The sequence below is a fragment of the Oncorhynchus mykiss genome, chromosome 30 (assembly GCF_057628025.1).
Source record: "Oncorhynchus mykiss isolate SJ-2025 chromosome 30, ASM5762802v1, whole genome shotgun sequence".
NCBI classification, from domain to species: Eukaryota; Metazoa; Chordata; class Actinopteri; order Salmoniformes; family Salmonidae; genus Oncorhynchus; species Oncorhynchus mykiss.
Window position 1 is genome coordinate 735,001 of NC_143051.1, and position 24,854 is coordinate 759,854.

Sequence of the window (24,854 nt, forward strand, 5' to 3'; positions counted from 1 at the left end):
GCAAAAAACACACAAATTTCTTCACACAGGGTCGTGGGGTGAGACAGGGATGCAGCTTAAGCCCCACCCTCTTCAACATATATATTAACGAATTGGCACGGGCACTACAAAAGTCTGCAGCACCCGGCCTCACCCTACTAGAATCCGAAGTCAAATGTCTGCTGTTTGCTGATGATCTGGTGCTTCTGTCACCAACCAAGGAGGGCCTACAGCAGCACCTAGATCTTATGCACAGATTCTGTCAGACCTGGGCCCTGACAGTAAATCTCAGTAAGATCAAAATAATGGTGTTCCAAAAAAGGTCCAGTCACCAGGACCACAAATACAAATTCCATCTAGATACTGTTGCCCTAGAGCACACAAAAAACGATACATACCTTGGCCTAAACATCAGTGCCACAGGTAACTTCCACAAAGCTGTGAACGATCTGAGAGACAAGGCAAGAAGGACATTCTATGCAATCAAAAGGAACATAAATTTCAACATACCAATTAGGATTTGGCTAAAAATACTTGAATCAGTCATAGAGCCCATTGCCCTTTATGGTTGTGAGGTCTGGGGTCCGCTCACCAACCAAGACTTCACAAAATGGGACAAACACCAAATTGAGACTCTGCACGCAGAATTCTGCAAAAATATCCTTTGTGTACAACGTAGAACACCAAATAATGCATGCAGAGCAGAATTAGGCCGATACCCACTAATTATCAAAATCCAGAAAAGAGCCGTTAAATTCTATAACCACCTAAAAGGAAGCCATTCCCAAACCTTCCATAACAAAGCCATCACCTACAGAGAGATGAACCCGGAGAAGAGTCCCCTAAGCAAGCTGGTCCTGGGGCTCTGTTCACAAACACAAACACACGCTACAGAGCCCCAGGACAGCAGCACAATTAGACCCAACCAAATCATGAGAAAACAAAAAGATAATTACTTGACACATTGGAAAGAATTAACAAAAAAACTGAGCAAACTAGAATGCTATTTGGCCCTACACAGAGAGTACACAGCGGCAGAATACCTGACCACTGTGACTGACCCAAAGTTAAGGAAAGCTTTGACTATGTACAGACTCAGTGAGCATAGCCTTGCTATTGAGAAAGGCCGCCGTAGGCAGACATGGCTCTCAAGAGAAGACAGGCTATGTGCTCACTGCCCACAAAATGAGGTGGAAACTGAGCTGCACTTCCTAACCTCCTGCCCAATGTATGACCATATTAGAGAGACATATTTCCCTCAGATTACACAGATCCACAAAGAATTCAAAAACAAATCCAATTTTGATAAACTCCCATATCTACTGGGTGAAATACCACAGTGTGCCATCACAGCAACAAGATTTGTGACCTGTTGCCACGAGAAAAGGACAACCAGTGAAGAACACACACCATTGTAAATTCAACCCATATTTATGCTTATTTATTTTATCTTGTGTCCTTTAACCATTTGTACATTGTTAAAACACTGTATATATATAATATGACATTTGTAATGTCTTTATTGTTTTGAAACTTCTGTATGTGTAATGTTTACTGTTAATTTGTATTGTTTATTTCACTTTATATATTCACTTTATATATTATCTACCTCACTTGCTTTGGCAATGTTAACACATATTTCCCATGCCAATAAAGCCCTTGAATTGAATTGAATTGAATTTAATTGATAGAGGGAGAGACAGAGAGAGAGAGACAGAGAGAGACGGAGAGAGAGACAGAGAGAGAGAGACAGAGAGAGACGGAGAGAGAGACAGAGAGAGAGAGACAGAGAGAGACGGAGAGAGAGACAGAGAGAGAGAGACAGAGAGAGACCGAGAGAGACTGAGAGAAAGGGAGAGTGTGACAGTGAAGCATAGAGAGAGAAGGTTTAGCAGGTGTGCCTATAAAGTTATATTTTAATCTGTACTTCTAACAACCAGTAATCAGATACCAAGGCAGAGAAGTTCTCTGGAGCCCTGCCATTTCTCAGAGATCTGTTTTGTCTGGTGAACTAGCTCAGGTTATAACATAAGATCATGTAATGTGGAGGTTGGCTTCTCATACCCCCTCTCTCTATACCTGTCTCCAGGCGATCTACAAGATGGTTTCCTCTGTCATGAAAATGCCGGAGGATGAGTCGACACCTGAGAAACGCACAGACAAAATCTTCAGGCAGATGGACACAAATCGAGATGGTAAGTACCTAGCTATCAAATTTCAATTCACTCCCAAATCCTCCTCCAGTCCTTATCCACTTCCTCCCTGTTTCCATCCTACTGTCTGTGCACCAACTGACACCAACTGACACTAACTGTTATTTTACTCATTGTGTTCTTCAGGTAAACTGTCTCTGGAGGAGTTTGTTGAGGGAGCAAAGAACGATCCGTCTATCGTGCGGCTGCTGCAGTGTGATCCCAGCAGCGTAGGGCAGTAGAACAACCTACTGTCTGCAGGCATCTAGTATTATTTATTCAGGTCAAAGCATTCTCCTTCATTCACCCAGTAGTGACTAACTGCACAAAAGATCGACATCGAGCAGATCAAAATGGACCCAAGCAGAGGAGCCACATACTGGACTATCACATACTAGACCATCACATACTGGACCATCACATACTAGACCATCGCATACTGGACCATCACATACTGGACCACCACATACTGGACCATCACATACTAGACCATCACATACTGGGCCATCACATACTAGACCATCACATACTGGACCATCACATACTGACCATTATAATGGACCATCACATACTGGACCATCACATACTGGATCATCACATACTGGACCATCACATACTGCACCATCACATACTGCACCATCACATACTGGAACATTATACTAGACCATCACATACTGGACCATCACATACTGCACCATCACATACTGGACCGGACCATCACACACTGGGCCATCATATACTGGACCATCACATACTGCACCATCACATACTGGGCCATCACATACTAGACCATCACATACTGGACCATCGCATACTGGACCATCACATACTGACCATTATACTGGACCATCACATACTGGACCATCACATACTGGACCATCACATACTGCACCATCACATACTGGGCCATCACATACTAGACCATCACATACTAGACCATCACATACTGCACCATCACATACTGGACCATCACATACTGGACCATCACATACTGGACCATCACATACTGGACCATCACATACTGCACCATCACATACTGGACCATCACATACTAGACCATCACATACTGGACCATTATACTGGACCATCACATACTGGACCATTATACTGGACCATTATATTGGACCATCACATACTGGACCATCACATACTGGACCATCAAATACTGGACCATCACATACTGCACCATCACATACTGGACCATCACATGCTAGACCATCACATACTGGACCATTATACTGGACCATCACATACTGGGCCATCACATACAAGACCATCACATACTGGACCGTCACATACTAGACCATCACATACTGGACCATCATAGACATTCATTGTATTCTAATGGTTACAGTTAGGATCAAGGTTTACTATTTTGATCCAAGATCAGTGGTGAAGGGCTGTTTCTACTTAAAGCCAAGAAACACAATTCTGCCATGAGGAACTGAACTAAAAGGAGGGAGAAACGTATTGGAGAAACATGACACCAGATGGAAGCTATTGATCTCCCATACTGTAGATGGAAGCTATTGATCTCCACTACTGTAGATGGAAGCTATTGATCTCCCCTACTGTAGATGGAAGAGAGAGTGTATGAGCGAAAAGAGGTAGCTAGAATATTTATTATAATATTTGACATAGTGACAGAATATTGTGGCATTTTGCAGCCATGAAACATTTTCACTTTAAGATTTTGAATTAATAATGTTTGGAATATTTTGACTGCAAACATGATAGAATGATGTGTACAATATAATCATATTTATTGTAGGATCGTATTGAAAACAGAGAGGACTACACATGTTGCCATGCATTTATCTGTCTACATCCTCCTCTGCTTCAACTAGACTCACAGGGCAACAGCTCTCCTTTTTAGAGAAACACATCTATCATCATCATCTATCTCTAACACCAGTACTGTTCGCAGGTTTCAGATTACACCACACACAGTGAAATGTATGCCACTGGCTGGGTCCTTGAAATGCTTAAATATCCACACAGTGAAATGTATGCCACTGGCTGGGTCCCTGAAATGCTTAAATATCCACACAGTGAAATGTATGCCACTGGCTGGGTCCCTGAAATGCTTAAATATCCACACAGTGAAATGTATGCCACTGGCTGGGTCCCTGAAATGCTTAAATATCCACACAGTGAAATGTATGCCACTGGATGGGTCCCTGAAATGCTTAAATATCCACACAGTGAAATGTATGCCACTGGCTGGGTCCCTGAAATGCTTAAATATCCACACAGTGAAATGTATGCCACTGGCTGGGTCCCTGAAATGCTTAAATATCCACACAGTGAAATGTATGCCACTGGCTGGGTCCCTGAAATGCTTAAATATCCACACAGTGAAATGTATGCCACTGGCTGTGTCCCTGAATTGCTTAAATATCCACACAGTGAAATGTATGCCACTGGCTGGGTCCCTGAATTGCTTAAATATCCACACAGTGAAATGTATGCCACTGGCTGGGTCCCTGAAATGCTTAAATATCCACACAGTGAAATGTATGCCACTGGCTGGGTCCCTGAAATGCTTAAATATCCACACAGTGAAATGTATGCCACTGGCTGGGTCCCTGAAATGCTTAAATATTCACACAGTGAAATGTATGCCACTGGCTGGGTCCCTGAAATGCTTAAATATCCACACAGTGAAATGTATGCCACTGGCTGGGTCCCTGAAATGCTTAAATATCCACACAGTGAAATGTATGCCACTGACTGGGTCCCTGAAATGCTTAAATATCCACACAGTGAAATGTATGACACTGGCTGGGTCCCTGAAATGCTTAAATATCCACACAGTGAAATGTATGCCACTGGCTGGGTCCCTGAATTGCTTAAATATCCATTGTAAGGACAATACACATGCAGACTAATTTATCCTATCACACATTTTGTGACACGGTGTAACATATCAACATGTTTGTTTGTTGTTCTTTACTATATACTGAACAAAAATATAAATGCGGCGGCAGGTAGCCTAGGGGAGGCAGGTAGCCTAGGGGAAGCAGGTAGCCTAGGGGAGGCAGGTAGCCTAGGGGAGGCAGGTAGCCTAGGGGCGGCAGGTAGCCTAGGGGCGGCAGGTAGCCTAGGGGCGGCAGGTAGCCTAGGGGCGGCAGGTAGCCTAGGGGCGGCAGGTAGCCTAGGGGCGGCAGGTAGCCTAGGGGAGGCAGGTAGCCTAGGGGAGGCAGGTAGCCTAGGGGCGGCAGGTAGCCTATGGGCAGCAGGTAGCCTAGGGGCGGCAGGTAGCCTAGGGGTTAGAGCGTTTGGCCAGTAACCAAAATTTGTCATTTGAGCATTTCTCCATTTCTCCCGCCAAGATAATCCACCCACCTGACAGGTGTGGCATATCAAGAAGCTGATTAAACAGCATGATCATTATCCAGGTGCACCTTATGCTAGGGACAATAAAAGGCCACTCTAAAATGTGCAGTTTTGTCACACAACACAATGCCACAGATGTCTTAAGTTGAGGAAGAGTGCAATTCAAATCAAAATTTTAATTCTCTGGCAACAGCTCTGGTGGACATTCCTGCGGTCAGCATGCCAAGCATTTCGCTACACCCGCAACAACATCTGCTAACCACGTGTATGTAACCAATAATGTTAATTTCTCTACCATAAGCCACCCCTTACGTCATTTTAAAGAATTCGGCACTATGTCCAACCGGCCTCACAACTGCAGACCATGTGTATGGCGTCGTATGGTCTGGCATAAGCTACAGACAATCAAATCAAATCAAATGTATTTATATAGCCCTTTGTACATCAGCTGATATCTCAAAGTGCTGTACAGAAACCCAGCCTAAAACCCCAAACAGCAAGCAATGCAGGTGTAGAAGCACGGTGGCTAGGAAAAACTCCCTTGAAAGGCCAAAACCTAGGAAGAAACCTAGAGAGGAACCAGGCTATGTGGGGTGGCCAGTCCTCTTCTGGCTGTGCCGGGTGGAGATTATAACAGAACATGGCCAAGATGTTCAAATGTTCATAAATGACCAGCATGGTCCAATAATAATAAGGCAGAACAGTTGAAACTGGAGCAGCAGCACGGCCAGGTGGACTGGGGACAGCAAGGAGTCATCATGTCAGGTAGTCCTGAGGCATGGTCCCAGGGCTCAGGTCCTCCGAGAGAGAGAAAGAAAGAGAGAGAGAGAATTAGAGAGAGCACACTTAAATTCACACAGGACACCGAATAGGACAGGAGAAGTACTCCAGATATAACAAACTGACCCTAGCCCCCCGACACATAAACTACTGCAGCATAAATACTGGAGGCTGAGACAGGAGGGGTCAGGAGACACTGTGGCCCCATCCGAGGACACCCCGGACAGGGCCAAACAATGAACACCAAATGCATTTTATCAACGGCAATTTGAATGCACGAAAATACAGTGACGAGATCCTGAGGGCCATTGTAGGGTGATACATATTCAAATGTATATATATCCATACCAAAATATTATGTAGGGATATAAATACACTACCTGTCAAAAGTTTGGACACACCACCTTATTCAAGGGTTTTAATTTATTATTTATTTTCTGCATTGTAGAATAATAGTGAAGACATCATCAAAACTATGAAATAGCACATATGGAATCATGTTGTAACCAAAAAAACCTGTTAAACAAATCCAAATATTTTTTTGAATTTAGATTCTTCAAAGTAGCCACCCTTTGCCTTGATGACAGCTTTGCACACTCATGGCATTCTCTCAACCAGCTTCACCTGGATTGCTTTTCCAACAGTATAACGACACAAGGCGAGACCCAGATGCAGACACGAGAGGCAGATGGTTTGAGCTCTGATATTTATTATAGTCCAAGGGGTAGGCAAAAGGCAGGTCGGGGACAGGCAAGCGTTAATATCCAGGTCAGAGTCCAAAACGGTACATGGCAGCAGGCAGGCTCAAGGTCAGGGGCAGGCAGAATGGTCAAAAGGCAGGTCGGGGACAGGCAAGCGTTAGGACAGGCAAGGGTCAGAACCAGGAGGATGAGAAAAACAGAGACTGGGAAGAACTACTGGCTGGAAAAACGCTGGTTGACATGACAATCAAGACGAACTGGCACAGACAGACAGAAAACACAGGTATAAATACACAGGGGATCATGGGGAAGATGTGTGACACCTGGAGGGGGGTAGAGACAAGCACAAGGACTGGTGAAACAGATCAGGGTGGGTCAGTACCCCCCCTCTAGGGGCGCCACCTATTATCCTGCCTGGGCGCATGCCTGGTTGACCGGGTTGTCGGCGGTGGAAGTCGGCAATGAGGGCTGGGTCCAGGATGTCTCTAGCGAGACCCAGCACCTCTCCTCCGGGCCGTAACCCTCTCAGTCATCTAGGTACTGGAAACCCCAGCCCCGTGGTCGAACACTCAGGAGGCATCTCACCGTGTATGGCCATCGATGACACGGGGGGTGGGGTGGACCTGGAAACAGAAGACAAAGGGCTCTCTGTCTTGCTTAAATGGCCCTTACACATGCTTGAGGTGTGTTGGGTCATTGTCCTGTTGAAAAACCAATTATAGCCCCACTAAGCCCAAACCAGATGGGATTGCGTTTTGCTGCAGAATGCTGTGGTAGCCATGATGGTTAAGTGTGCCTTGAATTCTAAATATATCACTGACAGTGTCACCAACAAAGCAGCTGCACACCATCTCACCTCCTCCTCCATGCTTCACTGTGGGAACCACACATGCAGAGATCATCCGTTCACCTACTCTGCGTCTCACAAAGACACGGCGGATGGAACCAAAAAATCTCTATTTGGACTCATCAGAACAATGGACAGATTTCCACCGTTTGAATATCCATTGCTCATGTTTCTTGGCCCAAGACAGTCTCTTCTTATTATTGGTGTCCTTTAATAGTGGTTTCTTTGCAGCGATTCGACCATGAAGGCATGATTCATGCAGTCTTCTCCGAACAGTTGATGTTGAGATGTGGTTAAGTGTGCTAGAATTCAAGGCACACAACCAGCATGGCTACCACAGCATTCTGCAGCGATACGCCATTCCATCTGGTTAGTGGGATTATAATTTGTTTTTACAACACGACAGGCTGTGTAAGAACTATTTGAGCAAGAATGAGAGTGACCTGGCCTCCACAATCACCAGAACTCAACCCAATTGAGATGGTTTGGGATGAGTTAAACTATAGAATGAACGAAAAGCAGCCAACAAGTGCTCGGCATATGTGGGAACTCCTTCAAGACTGTTGGAAAACCATTACAGGTGAAGCTGGTTGGAGAGAATGCCAAGAGTGTGCAAAGCTGTTATCAAGGCAAAGGGTGGCTACTTTGAGGAATCTAAATTCTAAAAAATATTTGGATTTGTTTAACACTTTTTTTTGGTAACTACATGATTCCATATGTGTTATTTCATAGTTTTGATGATGTCTTCACTATTATTCTACAATGTAGAAAATAGTAAAAATAAATAAAAACCCTTGAATGAGGTGATGTGTCCAAACTTTTGACTGGTACTGTATTTATATATTTGTATTTATATCACTACATAATATTATGGTATGGATACATATACATTTGTATATGTATTACTACATAATATTACGGTATGTCTAGATATATATATGACCTGGCCTCAGTTGAAGTTGGAAGTTGACATACACTTAGGTTGGAGTCATTAAAACTAGTTTTTCAACCACTCCACAAATGTCTTCTTAACAAACTATAGTTTTGGCAAGTTGGTTAGGACATCTACTTTGTGCATGACACAAGTCATTTTTCCAACAATTGTTTACAGACAGATTATTTCACTAAAAATTCACTGTATCACAATTCCAGTGGGTAAGAAGTTTACATACACTAAGTTGACTGTGCCTTTAAACAGTTTGAAAAATTCCAGAAAATTATGTCATGGCTTTAGAAGTTTCTGATAGGCTGATTGACATAATTTGAGTCAATTGGAGGTGTACCTGTGGATGTATTTCAAGGCCTACCTTCAAACTCTGCCTCGTTGCTCGACATCATGGGAAAATCAAAAGAAATCAGCCAAGACCTCAGAAATAAGATTGTAGACCTCCACAAGTCTGGTTCATCATTGGGAGCAATTTCCAAACGTCTGAAGGTACCACGTTCATCTCTACAAACAATAGTACGCAAGTATAAACACCATGGGACCACGCAGCCGACATACCGCTCAGGAAGGAGACGCGTTCTGTCTCCTAGAGATTAACTTACTTTGGTGCGAAAAGTGCTAATCAATCCCAGAACAACATCAAAGGATCTTGTGAAGATGCTGGAGGAAACAGGTACGAAGTATCTATTTCCACAGTAAAACGAGTCCTATATCGACATAACCTGAAAGGCCGCTCAGCAAGGAAGAAGCCATTGCTCCAAAACCACCATAAAAAAGCCAGACTACTGTTTGCAACTGCACATGGGCACAAAGATCATACATTTTGGAGAAATGTCCTCTAGTCTGATGAAACAAAAATGGAACTGTATGGCCATAATGATCGTCATTCTGTTTGGAGGAAAAAGAGGGAGGCTTGCAAGCCAAAGAACACCATCCCAACCGTAAAGCACGGGGGTGGCAGCATCATGTTGTGGGGGTGCTTTGCTGCAGGAGGGACTGGTGCACTTCATAAAATAGATGGCTTCACGAGGATGAAAATTACGTGGATATTTAGAAGCAACATCTCAAGACATCAGTCAGGAAGTTAAAGCTTGGTCGCAAATGGGTCTTCCAAATGGACAATGACCCCAAGCATACTTCCAAAGTTGTGGCAAAATGGCTCAAGGTCAACAAAGTCAATGTATTGGAGTGGCCATCCCAAAGGCCTGACCTCAATCCTATAGAAAATTTGTGGACAGAACTGAAAAAGTGTGTGCGAGCAAGGAGGCCTACCAACCTGACTCAGTTACACCAGCTCTGTCAGGAGGAATGGGCCAAAATTCATCCCAAAATTCACCCAGCTACCCAAAACACATGACCCAAGTGAAACAATTGAAAAGCAATGGTACCAAGTACTAATTGAGTGTATGTAAACTTCTGACCTCCTGGGAATGTGATGAAAGAAATAAAAGCTGAAATAAATAATTCTCTCTACTATTATTCTGACATTTCACATTCTTAAAATAAAGTGGTGATCCTAATTCACCTAAAACAGGGAATCTTTACTAGGAATAAATGTCAGGAATTGTGAAGAACTGAGTTTAAATGTAGTTGGCTAAGGTGTATGTAAACTTCCGACTTCAACTGTACATATATATATATATATATATATATTCCAAATAACATATGACCATAATATTATGTACTAAAGCACACAACGTATCCCCTTAACCCACTAAAATGCATGAGAACAGTAGGGAACTATACCCCTGATAACTTTGGTAACCCACTCCATACTCGAATAGAGAGAAGGAGAGCTGTCTGTTCTGTCCCTGATCATGGCTTCAGGCTCTCCCAGATACCCAGGGCCGATGGAAGAATAAACCCACCACCTGCAGGACTGGTTATTATACAGTACTGTATACATCCACCACCTACAGTACTGAATACATCCACCATCTGCAGTACTGAATACATCCACCACCTGCAGGGCTGAATACATCCACCACCTGCAGGGCTGAATACATCCACCACCTGCAGGGCTGGTTATAATACAGTACTGAATAGATCCACCACCTGCAGGGCTGAATACATCCATCACCTGGAGTACTGAATACATACACCACTTGCAAGGTTGGTTATTATACATTACTGTATACATCCACCACCTGCAGCACTGAATACATCCACCACCTGCAGTACTGAATACATCCACCACCTGCAGGACTGGTTATTATACATTACTGTATACATCCACCAACTGCAGTACTGAATACATCCACCACCTGCAGTACTGAATACATCCACCTGCAGGGCTGGTTATTATACAGTACTGAATACATCCACCACCTGCAGTACTGAATACATCCACCACCTGCAGTACTGAATACATCCACCACCTGCAGTACTGAATACATCCACCACCTTCAGTACTGAATACATCCACCACCTGCAGTACTGAATACCTCCACCACCTGCAGTATTGAATACATCCACCACCTGCAGTACTGAATACATCCACCACCTGCAGTACTGAATACATCCACCACCTGCAGTACTGAATACATCCACCACCTGCAGTATTGAATACATCCACCACCTGCATTACTGAATACATCCACCACCTGCAGTACTGAATACATCCACCACCTGCAGTATTGAATACATCCACCACCTGCATTACTGAATACATCCACCACCTGCAGTACTGAATTTATCCGCCACCTGCAGGGCTGAATACATCCACCACCTGCAGTATTGAATACATCCACCACCTGCAGTATTGAATACATCCACCACCTGCAGTATTGAATACATCCACCACCTGCAGTACTGAATACATCCACCACCTGCAGGGCTGGTTATTATACCATACTGAATACATCCACCACCTGCAGTATTGAATACATCCGCCACCTGCAGTACTGAATACATCCACCACCTGCAGGGCTGGTTATTATACAGTACTGAATACATCCACCACCTGCAGGGCTGGTTATTATACAGTACTGAATACATCCACCACCTGCAGTATTGAATACATCCGCCACCTGCAGTACTGAATTTATCCACCACCTGCAGGGCTGAATACATCCACCACCTGCAGTATTGAATACATCCGCCACCTGCAGTACTGAATACATCCACCACCTGCAGGGCTGAATACATCCACCACCTGCAGTACTGAATACATCCACCACCTGCAGTATTGAATACATCCGCCACCTGCAGTACTGAATACATCCACCACCTGCAGGGCTGGTTATTATACACCACTGAATGTTTTTTGAGCTGCTGTTAGCTATGTAAATAAGATAAGAACAGGAGGTTTGATTAAATGGTTTGAGGTACAAGACGGGAGGATTCTTTTTGCATTGTAAGACCATTTCAGTCAAGTTCTTCCACACTGGTCTCGACAAACCATTTCTGTTTGGACCACTCTTTGTGCACAGGGGCATTGTTATGCTAAAACAGGAAAGCGATTTTCCCAAACTGTCGCCTCAAAGTTGGAAGCCCAGAATCGTCTGGAATGTTTGTATGCTGTAGCATTGCATGCTGTAGCATTAAGATGTCCTTTCACTCGAACTAAGGGGCCTAGCCCAAACCACGAAAAGCAGCCCCAGACCATTATTCATCCTCCACCAAACTTTACAGTTGGCTCTATGCATTCGGGCAGGTAGCGTTATCCTGGAATCCGCCAAACCCAGATTAGTCCGTCGGACTGACAAATGGTGAAGCGTGACTTATATCTCCAGAGAACGCTTCTCCACTGCTCCAGAGTCCAATGGCGGCTAGCTTTACACCACTCCAGCTGACGCTTGGCATTTCCCATGGTGATCTTAGGCTTGTGTGCGGCTGTTCAGCCATGTAAACCCATTTCATTAAGCTCTCGACGAACTGTCCTTTTGCTGACGTTGCTTCCAGAAGTAGTTTGGAACTCGCTAGTGAGTGTTACGACCGAGGACCGACTATTTTTAACATGCTACACGCTTCAGCACTCGGCAGTCTCGTTCTGTGAGCTTGTGTGGCCTATCACTTGGCGGCTTTGCCGTTGTTGCTCCCAGAGATTTCCACTTCACAATATCAGCACTTACAGATGACCGGGGCAGCTCTAGCAGGGCAGACATTTGATTAACTGACTCGTTGGAAAGGTGGCATCCTATGACGGTGCCACATTGAAAGTCACTGAGCTCATCAGTAAGGCCATTCTACTGCCAATGTTTGTCTATGGAGATTGCATGGCTGTGTGCTTGATGTACACTTGTTAGCAACGGGTGTTGCTGAAATAGCCAAATCCACTAATTTGAAGGGGTGTCCACATACTTTTGTATATATAGTGTGTATATACAAAAAAAATGTATTGTATCAATTTATTCTATACAATTGTTATCTGTCGAACAAACTGTTTGTCATTGTATAATTTTGTAGATTTGTTATTGTTACTTTGTTGCAATATGTGTCAGAGTAGTGTCTAAATACAGAAAGTATTTATGTTTTGATTATCTTATAAAGAAATAAAATAAAATAAGATTTTGTGTACAGGTGTCTTGTTTTGTGGATAACATACAAACATAACACACTTCTCTAAGTTTCCCTCTCAACAATGCAGAAACATTACCAAGCTGATATTTCTTCACATTTTTATTCAATTGTCAATATACTGTAAGTACGTTCCAAACAACCAACAAGTGTCCATCTTCACCCCTGGAAGTACTGACGTTTTGGCTGATGGACGATCATATAATAAGGCATTGCTAACATTAAACATGTTGCTTATTGTGGCTGTTATAAAACAGAATAGTTTACAGTAAGAATAATAATAAAGACCAATGCAGTAATAAGTACTCAAAGGAGGCTTCCAATGAGAGGTGTCACTAATCACTGAGAAACAAAATAAATAAGATAGCAGAACAGAAACAATATGAACACAGATGACTGTATGAAGCATAACCTTTCACCACCATACAGGGAAGTCATGTAGCCACAGTACAGTTGAAACAAAGGACCATTTCACATGCCAAATGGGACTAGTTAGGAGTGGAATGTTAGCAAAAACAGACTATCTCAGGCTGCATTTGACACATGGTCCATAATGACCATCTGTAGCTGCCCACCTCTAGTCTCGGACTAAATACTTATATTTATATACAACAGTACAATACACTGAATACACCTTTCTTGACTAAATACACTGAACAATATACTGAACAATACACTGAACAAAAATATAAAACGCAACATGTAGTTGTTGGTCCCATGTTTCATGAACTGAAATTAAAGATCCCAGAAATGTTCCATATCCACAAAAAGCTGATTTCTGTCTAAATCCCTGTTGGTGAGCATTTCTCCTTTGCCAAGATAATCCATCCATCTGACAGGTGTGGCATATCAAGTAGATGAATAAACAGCATGATAATTACACAGGTGCACTTTGTGCTGGGGACAATAAAAGGCCACTCTAAAATGTGCCGTTTTGTGACACAACACAATGCCACAGATGTCTAAAGTTTTGAAGGAGTGTGCATGCTGACTGCAGGAATGTCCACCAGAGCTGTTGCCAGAGAATTGAATGTTAATTTCTTTTCCATAAGTCGTTTTATAGAATTTGGCAGTACATCAAACCAACCGCCAGCCCAGGCCCTCCATATCCGGCTTCTTCACCTGCGGGATAATCTGAGACCAGCCACAGCTGATGAAACTGAGGAGTTCTGTCTGTAATAAAACCCTTTTGTGGGGAAAAAGTCATTCAGATTGGCTTGGCCTGGCTCCCCAGTGGGTGGGCCTGGGAGCTGTATTTGTATTTATTATGGATCCCCATTAGTTCCTGCCAACGCAGCACCTACTCTTTCTGGGGTCCAACAAAATTAAGGCAGCTGCACCCCTGCCCAGCCACGTGAAATCCATAGATTAGGGCCTAATTTATTTATTTCAATTTCCTGATAACCTTATTTGAACTGTAACTCATTAACATATTTGAAATTGTTGCATGTTGCATTTATATTTTTGTTCAGTATACTTATATTTTCTTAAATGTATATACAACATTACAATACACTGAATAAAAAAATGCCTTTCGTGAACAAACACTCGCACTTGACTTTTCCCCCACTTTCAAGCTCTGACTCTGGACTTACTATGACTGTGATATACGGTTGCCCCACCTAGCTATCTTAAAACTTCTTGGTGACAGGGGCGCAGTATTGAGTAGCTTGGATGAATAAGGTGCCCAGAGTAAACAGCCTGCTACTCTGCCCAGATGCTAATATATGCATTTTATTAGTAGTATTGGATAGAAAACACTCTGAAGTTTCTAAAACTGTTTGAATAATGTCTGTGAGTATAACAGAACTCATATGGTAGGCAAAAACCTGAGACAAATCCAACCAGGAAGTGGGAAATCTGAAGTTTGTAGTTTCATTTAAGTGATTGCCTTTCCAATACGCTGTGCCTATGGGGCCAGATTGCACTTCCCAAGGCTTCCAACGAATGTCAACAGTCTTTAGAAAGTTGTTTCAGGCTTCTATTGTGGAAGGTGGTCAAATAAGAGCTGTTTCAACAAGTGGACTAGGCTGAGGCCAATCAGTTGTTCAGTGCGCGGTCACGCTGGCGCGCCGTGCCGTGCCTTCTTTTTCCTCTGTAATGAATACGCTATTGTCCGGTTGGAATATTATTGAAGATTTATTATAAAAAGACCCTAAAGATTGATTGTAAACATCGATTGACATGTTTCTACAAACTGTAATGAAACTCTTTTGACTTTTCTGGATTTTGCGCTCGGCATTGTGCCTTTGGAATAGTGAACTAAACGCGCGAACAAAACGGAGGTATTTGGACATAAATATGGACGTAATTGAACAAAACAAACATTTCTTGTGGAAGTGGGAGTCCTGGGAGTGCATTCCAACAAAGATCAGCAAAGGTAAGTGAAGATTTATGATGCTATTTATAACTTTTGTTGACTCCACAATTTGGCGGTTACCTGTATTGCTTGCATTTGTGGCTGAACGCTGTTCTCAGATTATTGAATTTTTGCCGAAAAGCCTTTTTGAAATCGGACACTGTGATTGGATTAACGAGAAGTGTATCTTTAAAATGGTGTAAAAAAAAGCACTAACTGTAAGTCTCTCTGGATAAGAACATCTGCTAAATGACTAACATGTAAATGTAAATACCCCTTTTATCAACTACCCATGGTCATTTAGCAAAACCATGTAAAACTATACATGCTCAACATACAACAGCAAAATAATTATATTGACAGTTAAAGCTCATTAGATTGGGGTCTGACAGGTTTAAGTAACAGATAAAACATCCCTACACTCAGGATCCAAGGATTCTACATGTTAACCAGTTCCATTGAGGGACTAACACACTATAACTATATCATGTAGGCTGTGAAGAGATCAGTTCATATTCCATCTTTCTGTAGTGTTGAGTACTCTGAATGTAGTGTTGAGTACTCTGTCTGTAGTGTTGAGTACTCTGTCTGTAGGGTTGAGTACTCTGTCTGTAGGGTTGAGTACTCTGTCTGTAGGGTTGTGTGCTCTGTCTGTAGGGTTGTGTACTCTGTTGAGTACTATGTCTGTAGTGTTGAGTACTAGGTCTGTAGTGTTGAGTACTAGGTCTGTAGTGTTGTGTACTCTGTCTGTATGTCGCCTATGGCTAGAGCTTGCTTTCAATACCTCGCCTTATGAGGATAACAGCCCTGAGCCTTTTTCTAAAATGTTTTATGTTGGAGAACACATTGGGAGGGATCTGAGACCATTCCTCTTTAGAGAATCCTTCCAGATCCTTGATATCGTTTGACTGGGTTTATGGACCCTTCAAATCAAACCACAGGTTTTCAGTGGGTTTCAAGTCTGGAGACTAAGATGTCCATTGCTATTGATTTTGTGGCCAATTAACAATTTCTTTGTGTATTTTGTGAGCTTGAGGTTTTTGTCTTGCTGGAAGATCCTCTTGCGGCCAAGTTTCAGCCTCCTGACAGAGGCAACCAGGTTTTTTGGCAAAATGTCCTTGTACTGGGTAAAGTTTATGATGCTGTTGACCTTAACAAGGGCTCCAGGACCAGTGGAAGGTAAATAGCCCCTAAACATCAAAGATCCACCACCATACTTTCCAGTAGGTATGAGGTTATTTTCTGCTCATTTCGAACTCTGGCCAAAGAGCTCTATTTTCATGTCATCCAACAAATGTAAACGCCTGGAGTTTGCTAAACGGCATTGGCGCTTGGATTGGAACCGGTGCTTCTGGTCCCGGTCCCTCGTCGGCCCCACACTCAGTCCTCCTGTACTGTCCTGTTCCGCCGACCCTACACTCAGTCCTCCTGTACTCTTCTGTCCCCCCGACCCTACACTCAGTCATCCTGTACTGTCCTGTCCCCCCGACCCTACACTCAGTCCTCCTGTACTGTCCTGTCCCCCCGACCCTACACTCAGTCCTCCTGTACTGTCCTGTCCCCCGACCCTACACTAAGTCCTCCTGTACTGTCCTGTCCCCCCGACCCTACACTTAGTCCTCCTGTACTGTCCTGTCCCCCCGACCCTACACTTAGTCCTCCTGTACTGTCCTGTCCCCCCGACCCTACACTCAGTCCTCCTGTACTGTCCTGTCCCCCCGACCCTACACTCAGTCCTCCTGTACTGTCCTGTCCCCCCGACCCTACACTCAGTCCTCCTGTACTGTCCTGTCCTCCTGTACTGTCCTGTCCTCCTGTACTGTCCTGTCCCTCTGTACTGTCCCCCCCGGCCCTAGACTGAGTCCTTCAGTCATCATATTTCAGTGAGTGTGACCTTGTAGGCGTCAGCGTAGCTCTCTATGCTCAGGATGAAGGTGTCTTCATTAGAGTAATGCTCTATGATGTTGTCGTCCATGTTCACCAGGATCCTATAAGGGACAATGAGGAGAGTTAGCTGATTCCATGTTCAAAAGGATCGGACAAGGGAGAATGGGGAGTGTTAGCTGATTGATAGATTGATTGACTGATTGATTGTCCTGCAAATGTTTAACCCCAACATTCACAAACACAGAGGAATACAGACATTCATACCTGGATATTTGTCCTTCTCACACCAGTTTGAGTAAAGAACAAGACTAGAAAGTCTATTAGATTCCTTCAATTCCATGCTAATGTGGTGTTCAATAGAATACCATTCTAATGCTGTGTTCAATAGAATTCAAAACAAATCAAACTTTATTTGCCATATGATCCGAATACAACAAGTGTAGACTTTGCCGTGAAATGCTTAGTTACAGGCCCTTAACCAACAACGCAGTTCAAGAAGAGTTAAGAAAATATTTACCAAGTAGACTAAAATAAAAAGTAATAATAAAAAGTAAGACAATAAGAATAACAATAACGAGGCTATATACAGGGGGTACCGGTACAGAGTCAGTGTGCAGGGGTACAGGTTAGTTGAGGTAATCTGTACATGTAGGTGGGGGTGAAGTGACTATGTATAGATAATAAACAGTGGTAGTAGTGTACAAGGGGGGTGGATCAATGTAAATTGTCTGGTGACGATTTTTATGAATTGTTCAGCAGTCTTATGGCTTGGGGGTAGAAGCTGTTGAGGAGCCTTTTGGTCCTCGACCGGAACCTCTTGCCTTGCGGTAGCAGAGAAAACAGTCTATAACTTTGGTGACTGGAGTCTTTGACAATTTTATGGGCTTTCCTCTGACACCGCCTATTATATACAGTGGGGCAAACAAGTATTTAGTCAGCCACCAATTGTGCAAGTTCTCCCACTTAAAAAGATGAGAGGCCTGTAATTTTCATCATAGGTACACTTCAACTATGACAGACAAAATGAGAGAGAAAAAATACAGAAAATCACATTGTAGGATTTTTAATGAATTTATTTGCAAATGATGGTGGAAAATAAGTATTTGGTCACCTACAAACAAGCAAGATTTCCGGCTCTCACAGACCTGTAACTTCTTCTTTAAGAGGCTCCTCTGTCCTCCACTCGTTACCTGTATTAAACCTGTTATGGATGATGCGAATTTTCGCAGCTTTTTGTTAAAAATCGCGAAATAGAAATAGTGAAACTGAAAAAATGGACGATGATTTCCAGACTTGCTGCTATCGAATACAGATCGCCCCGTGATCAATTTGATACATCATTAACGTTTATTAATACCTAAAAATAGATAAATAAACATATATGTGCAGCTGTAAGAACTAAGTGACTAGGGGCTGTGAAACTTGCGGGTGTCGGGTGTTTAGCGGAGGGGGCATGCACTCGTTCTGATCGGTCGGTTCGAACCGACCCACGTGTTTGGGTTGGTTGAGGGGAGTTGTTCCGTCTGATTCTGCTTGGCCTGTTAGTGCCAAGTGTGCTCGACTGTCTCGGGATTTGTTTTGGGATGTGTGTACAACGCAGCCCAATCAACCTGAGCGAGCGACTTGGGTCGAGTGTGTGTGATTCGGACTGCCCCCTCACCAGACCATTCATTTGGGGACCTTGTGTGGCCTGACTGGTGCGGTTGTTTGCGCTCTAGGGCTGAAATGCCATATGTGGGACAGCCCATATGGTCAAAACAGATAAGTAGTTAGAAAAATCCTGTAATACCGCTTCAATAAAATTAGTAGAAGGGCTGAATGGACAGGTTACTTATGAATACAGCTCTAAAAGAATAGAGATCTGCATAAATAAGTAGTTAGAAAAATCCACGAATACCGCCCTTTATTAAAAGAGATTAGAAAAAGGGGTCTGCTTGGGTGGTGTATTCATGGATACCGCTCCTAAAGGGGGACTAAACGGATGAATATCTAGTAATTCATGGCAACCGCTCCAAAGAGGAGGACTGAACGGATGAGTATCTAGTAATTCATGGCTACCGCTCCAAAGAGGAGGACTGAACGGATGAGTATCTAGTAATTCATGGCTACCGCTCCAAAGAGGAGGACTGAACGGATGAGTATCTAGTAATTCATGGCTACCGCTCCAAAGAGGAGGACTGAACGGATGAGTATCTAGTAATTCATGGCTACCGCTCCAAAGAGGAGGACTGAACGGATGAGTATCTAGTAATTCATGGCTACCGCTCCAAAGAGGAGGACTGAACGGATGAATATCTAGTAATTCATGGCTACCGCTCCAAAGAGGACTGAACGGATGAATATCTAGTAATTCATGGCTACCGCTCCAAAGAGGAGGACTGAACGGATGAGTATCTAGTAATTCATGGCTACGGCTCCAAAGAGAAGGACTGAACGGATGAGTATCTAGTAATTCATGGCTACCGCTCCAAAGAGGAGGACTGAACGGATGAGTATCTAGTAATTCATGGCTACCGCTCCAAAGAGGAGGACTGAACGGATGAATATCTAGTAATTCATGGCTACCGCTCCAAAGAGGAGGACTGAATGGATGAATATCTAGTAATTCATGGCTACCGCTCCAAAGAGGAGGACTGAATGGATGAGTATCTAGTAATTCATGGCTACCGCTCCAAAGAGGAGGACTGAACGGATGAATATCTAGTAATTCATGGCTACCGCTCCAAAGAGGAGGACTGAACGGATGAATATCTAGTAATTCATGGCTACCGCTCCAAAGAGGAGGACTGAACGGATGAATATCTAGTAATTCATGGCTACCGCTCCAAAGAGGAGGACTGAATGGATGAGTATCTAGTAATTCATGGCTACCGCTCCAAAGAGGAGGACTGAACGGATGAATATCTAGTAATTCATGGCTACCGCTCCAAAGAGGAGGACTGAACGGATGAGTATCTAGTAATTCATGGCTACCGCTCCAAAGAAGAGGACTGAATGGATGAGTATCTAGTAATTCATGGCTACCGCTCCAAAGAGGAGGACTGAACGGATGAGTATCTAGTAATTCATGGCTACCGCTCCAAAGAGGAGGACTGAACGGATGAGTATCCAGTAATTCATGGCTACCGCTCCAAAGAGGAGGACTGAACGGATGAATATCTAGTAATTCATGGCTACGGCTCCAAAGAGCAGGACTGAACGGATGAGTATCTAGTAATTCATGGCTACGGCTCCAAAGAGGAGGACTGAACGGATGAGTATCTAGTAATTCATGGCTACCGCTCCAAAGAGGAGGACTGAACGGATGAGTATCCAGTAATTCATGGCTACCGCTCCAAAGAGGAGGACTGAACGGATGAATATCTAGTAATTCATGGCTACCGCTCCAAAGAGGAGGACTGAATGGATGAGTATCTAGTAATTCATGGCTACCGCTCCAAAGAGGAGGACTGAACGGATGAATATCTAGTAATTCATGGCTACCGCTCCAAAGAGGAGGACTGAACGGATGAGTATCTAGTAATTCATGGCTACCGCTCCAAAGAGGAGGACTGAACGGATGAATATCTAGTAATTCATGGCTACCGCTCCAAAGAGGAGGACTGAACGGATGAGTATCTAGTAATTCATGGCTACCGCTCCAAAGAGGAGGTCTGAACGGATGAATATTTAGAACGCAGGAAGAACGCTGGCCTGATTGTGCGGCGTTCAACTGCAAAAAGAAATCCTACGAATCAGTAGATCAATGAATAGATGAATAGGATATGAAGACAAGCTGATCCGATTAGACAGTAGTCTCATCATATCATAGAAATCCTATCAGTCTAGGCTTATGTTGAGGAAGTGTATTAAGTCAATAAAGAAAGACTGAGTCGTTTTTAGGTAAAAACGAAGGGTATGCATGAAAAATCCTATAGGATAATACCAGCTTATGTAGAGGAAGTGAATTAAGTTAGGTAAGAAATTATAGGTCGTTTTTAGGTAAAAACGAAGGGTATGCGTGAAAAATCCTATAGGATAATACCAGCTTATGTAGAGGAAGTGAATTAAGTTAGGTAAGAAATTATAGGTCGTTTTTAGGTAAAAACGAAGGGTATGCGTGAAAAATCCTATAGGATAATACCAGCTTATGTAGAGGAAGTGAATTAAGTTAGGTAAGAAACTATAGTTTGTTTTTAGGTAAAACGAAGGGTGTATGTGAAACGAATGTGAATAAAGAAATTGAACGATTGAAAATAAATGCATGAATGACAATTCTTTGTGATGAATGAGCAGATTAGAAAAAAGAGGAAGAACAGGTTGTGTGTGTTTAGACAGAACGTCCAGAAGAGGGAGCGCGCAGCCCTCCTGTGACAGAGTATAAAGTTGAAGAAGGGTGCCTGTGACTTCTTCTGGCTGGCCAAAAGTGATCCTCTATCACAGTTTAATACAATTACAGAGTGATCCCCATCATAGTTTAACTGCTATTAGGCAGAGGGAACGAAATTAAGGAACATCAAAGTAAAATAAATTATAAGCGAGGATAAAAACACTGATGTGATAAAGTGGTAAGCGACTGCAGTAAGAATAATAAAAAGGTGTCAAAACAAATAATAAATAAAAATAATTAAAGAGGCATTAACCGAATAGTATAAAACGAATAGAACAGGGTGTAACAAAAGAGAAAGCAGAATCGCCAATAAACTGAAATTATACTATAACGATTAAAACAAATCTAGGTTAGTTAAGATAAAGAATGATAAATAAGTAAAATCCAGGACACAATAAGAATTCATAAACAGTGTAAACGGAGCAAGAGGAAAAAACAGGCTCTAGTCACTCTGTAGCCACAGAGGCTGCAATCTAAAAATAGCCTGAAGGGCAGAGAGGGGTGCAAAATATTGTGGTCAGGGTAAGAAAGGAAAGAAGAGAGGCTTGCCTCATTAATAAATTGACCATAGGATCAAAACAACAAGAATATAAATAAAGAGATAAGAAAGTGTAGACATTATAACGTAGGCTTTGATAGGAGAAATTAAGTGATGTGACTAATAAATTATTATTTGGGAAAGTAGGGTAGCTCTACCTTGGAAAATAGTAAATAAAATGTGTATAATGCGATGGGAGTGTTTAGGAAAAATAAATAGTGGCATGGAAATAAATGGACTGTTTCTCCCTGGAATATAGAGATAGCGAAATTTAATAAAGCCATAGAGTCGCTGAAAGAAGCGCACGTGAATTCTACCAAATTCAGCTTGAATATGAAAGAGCAAACTGGATAATGGAGGACAAAATTACCCGGTAAACAGAATAAATAAAATAAACGATTCAGGGAGGCAATTAGATGGCGTGTTGAGTAGAATTCCATTCTAATGTCATGCTCAATAGAAATCCATCCCGAAATCTTGATCAATAGAATTCCATTCCGATGCTGTGTTGAACGGAATTCTATTCTAATGCCGTGCTCAATACAATTCCATTCTAACGCCGTGTTCAATACAATTCCGCTCTAATTATGTGCTCAATAGATCTCCATTTTAATTATGTGCTCAATACAATTCAATTCTAATGCTGTGCTCAATAGAATTTCATTCTAACGCCGTGTTCAATAGAATTCCGGTCTAATTATGTGCTCAATAGATTTCCATTCTCATGGTGTGTTCAATAGAATTCCATTCTAATGCTGTGTTCAACAGAATTACATTCCAATGCCATGTTCAACAGAATTCCAATCTCATGCCGTTTTCAACAGAATTCCATTCTCATGCCGTGTTCAACAGAATTCCATTCAAATGCCGTGTTCAACAGAATTCCATTCTAATGCCCCGTTCAACAGAATTCCATTCTCATGCCGTGTTCAACAGAATTCTATTCTAATGGCGTGTTCAACAGAATTCCATTCTGATGCTGTATTCAATAGAATTCCATTCTAATGCTTTGTTCAATAGAATTCCATTATAATGCTGTGTTCAATAGAATTCCATTCTGATGCTGTGTTCAATATAATTACTTCTAATGCTATGCTGAATAGAATTCCATTCTAATGGTGTGCTCAATATAATTCCATTCTAATGCTGTATTCAATAGAATTCCATTCTAATGCTTTGTTCAATAGAATTCCATTCTAATGCTGTGTTCAATAGCATTTCATTCTAATGCTGTGCTCAATAAAATTTCATTCTAAAGCCGTGTTCAATAGATTTCCATTATAATGCTGTGTTCAATAGAATTCCATTCTAATGCTGTGCTCAATAGAATTCCATTCTCATGCCGTGTTCAACAGAATTCCATTCTAATGCCGTGTTCAACAGAATTCCATTCAAATGCCGTGTTGAGTAGAATTCCATTCTAATGTCATGCTCAATAGAAATCCATCCCGAAATCTTGTTCAATAGAATTCCATTCCGATGCTGTGTTGAACGGAATTCTATTCTAATGCCGTGCTCAATACAAATCCATTCTAACGCCGTGTTCAATAGAATTCATGCTCTAATTATGTGCTCAATAGATCTCCATTTTAATTATGTGCTCAATACAATTCCATTCTAATGCTGTGCACAATAGAATTTAATTATAACGCCGTGTTCAATAGAATTCCGGTCTAATTATGTGCTCAATAGATTTCCATTCTCATGGTGTGTTCAATAGAATTCCATTCTAATGCTGTGTTCAATATAATTCCATTCTGATGCTGTGTTCAATAGAATTACATTCTAATGCTTTGTTCTATAGAATTCCATTCTGATGCTGTGTTCAATAGAATTCCATTCTGATGCTGTGTTCAATATAATTAATTATAATGCTGTGCTGAATAGATGTCCATTCTAATGCTGTGTTCAATATAATTCCATTCTAATGCTGTGTTCAATATAATTCCATTCTGATGCTGTGTTCAATAGAATTCCATTCTAATGCTGTCTTCAATAGAATTCCATTCTAATGCTGTGCTGAATATAATTCCATTCTAATGCCTTGCTCAATAGAATATCATGTTGATGCCGTGTACAATAGAATGCAACTCTAATAACGTGCTCAACAGAATTCCTTTCTAATGCTGTGCTCAATAGAATTCCATTCCTAATGCTGTGCTCAATAAAATTTCATTCTAAAGCCGTGTTCAATAGACTTCCATTCTAATGCTGTGTTCAATAGAATTCCATTCTAATGCTGTGCTCAATAGAATTCCATTCTCATGCCGTGTTCAACAGAATTCCATTCAAATGCCGTGTTCAACAGAATTACATTCTAATGCCGTGTTCAACAGAATACCATTCTATAGCCATGTTCAACAGAATTCTATTCTAATGCCGTGTTGAGTAGAATTCCA

General features: G+C 42.2%; 2 protein-coding genes across 3 annotated transcripts in view; one reads left to right on the forward strand and one right to left on the reverse strand.

The window, feature by feature from the left end:
- Positions 1-13,302, forward strand: part of ncaldb (neurocalcin delta b) — a 108,604-nt gene extending 95,302 nt beyond the window's left edge. The window contains exons 3-4 of the mRNA XM_036971390.2: positions 2,069-2,174; positions 2,319-13,302. Of these exons, the coding sequence (XP_036827285.1) occupies positions 2,069-2,174; positions 2,319-2,413 (201 nt within the window). The 3' untranslated portion in view covers positions 2,414-13,302. The remainder of the gene's footprint in view (positions 1-2,068; positions 2,175-2,318) is intronic.
- An 87-nt stretch (positions 13,303-13,389) lies between these two features.
- grhl2b (grainyhead like transcription factor 2b) overlaps positions 13,390-24,854 on the reverse strand; it is a 116,237-nt gene continuing 104,772 nt past the window's right edge. For both annotated transcript variants that reach the window (XM_090228506.1, XM_090228507.1), the window contains one exon: positions 13,390-17,649. In XM_090228506.1, the coding sequence (XP_090084632.1) occupies positions 17,535-17,649 (115 nt within the window). In that variant the 3' untranslated portion in view covers positions 13,390-17,534. The remainder of the gene's footprint in view (positions 17,650-24,854) is intronic.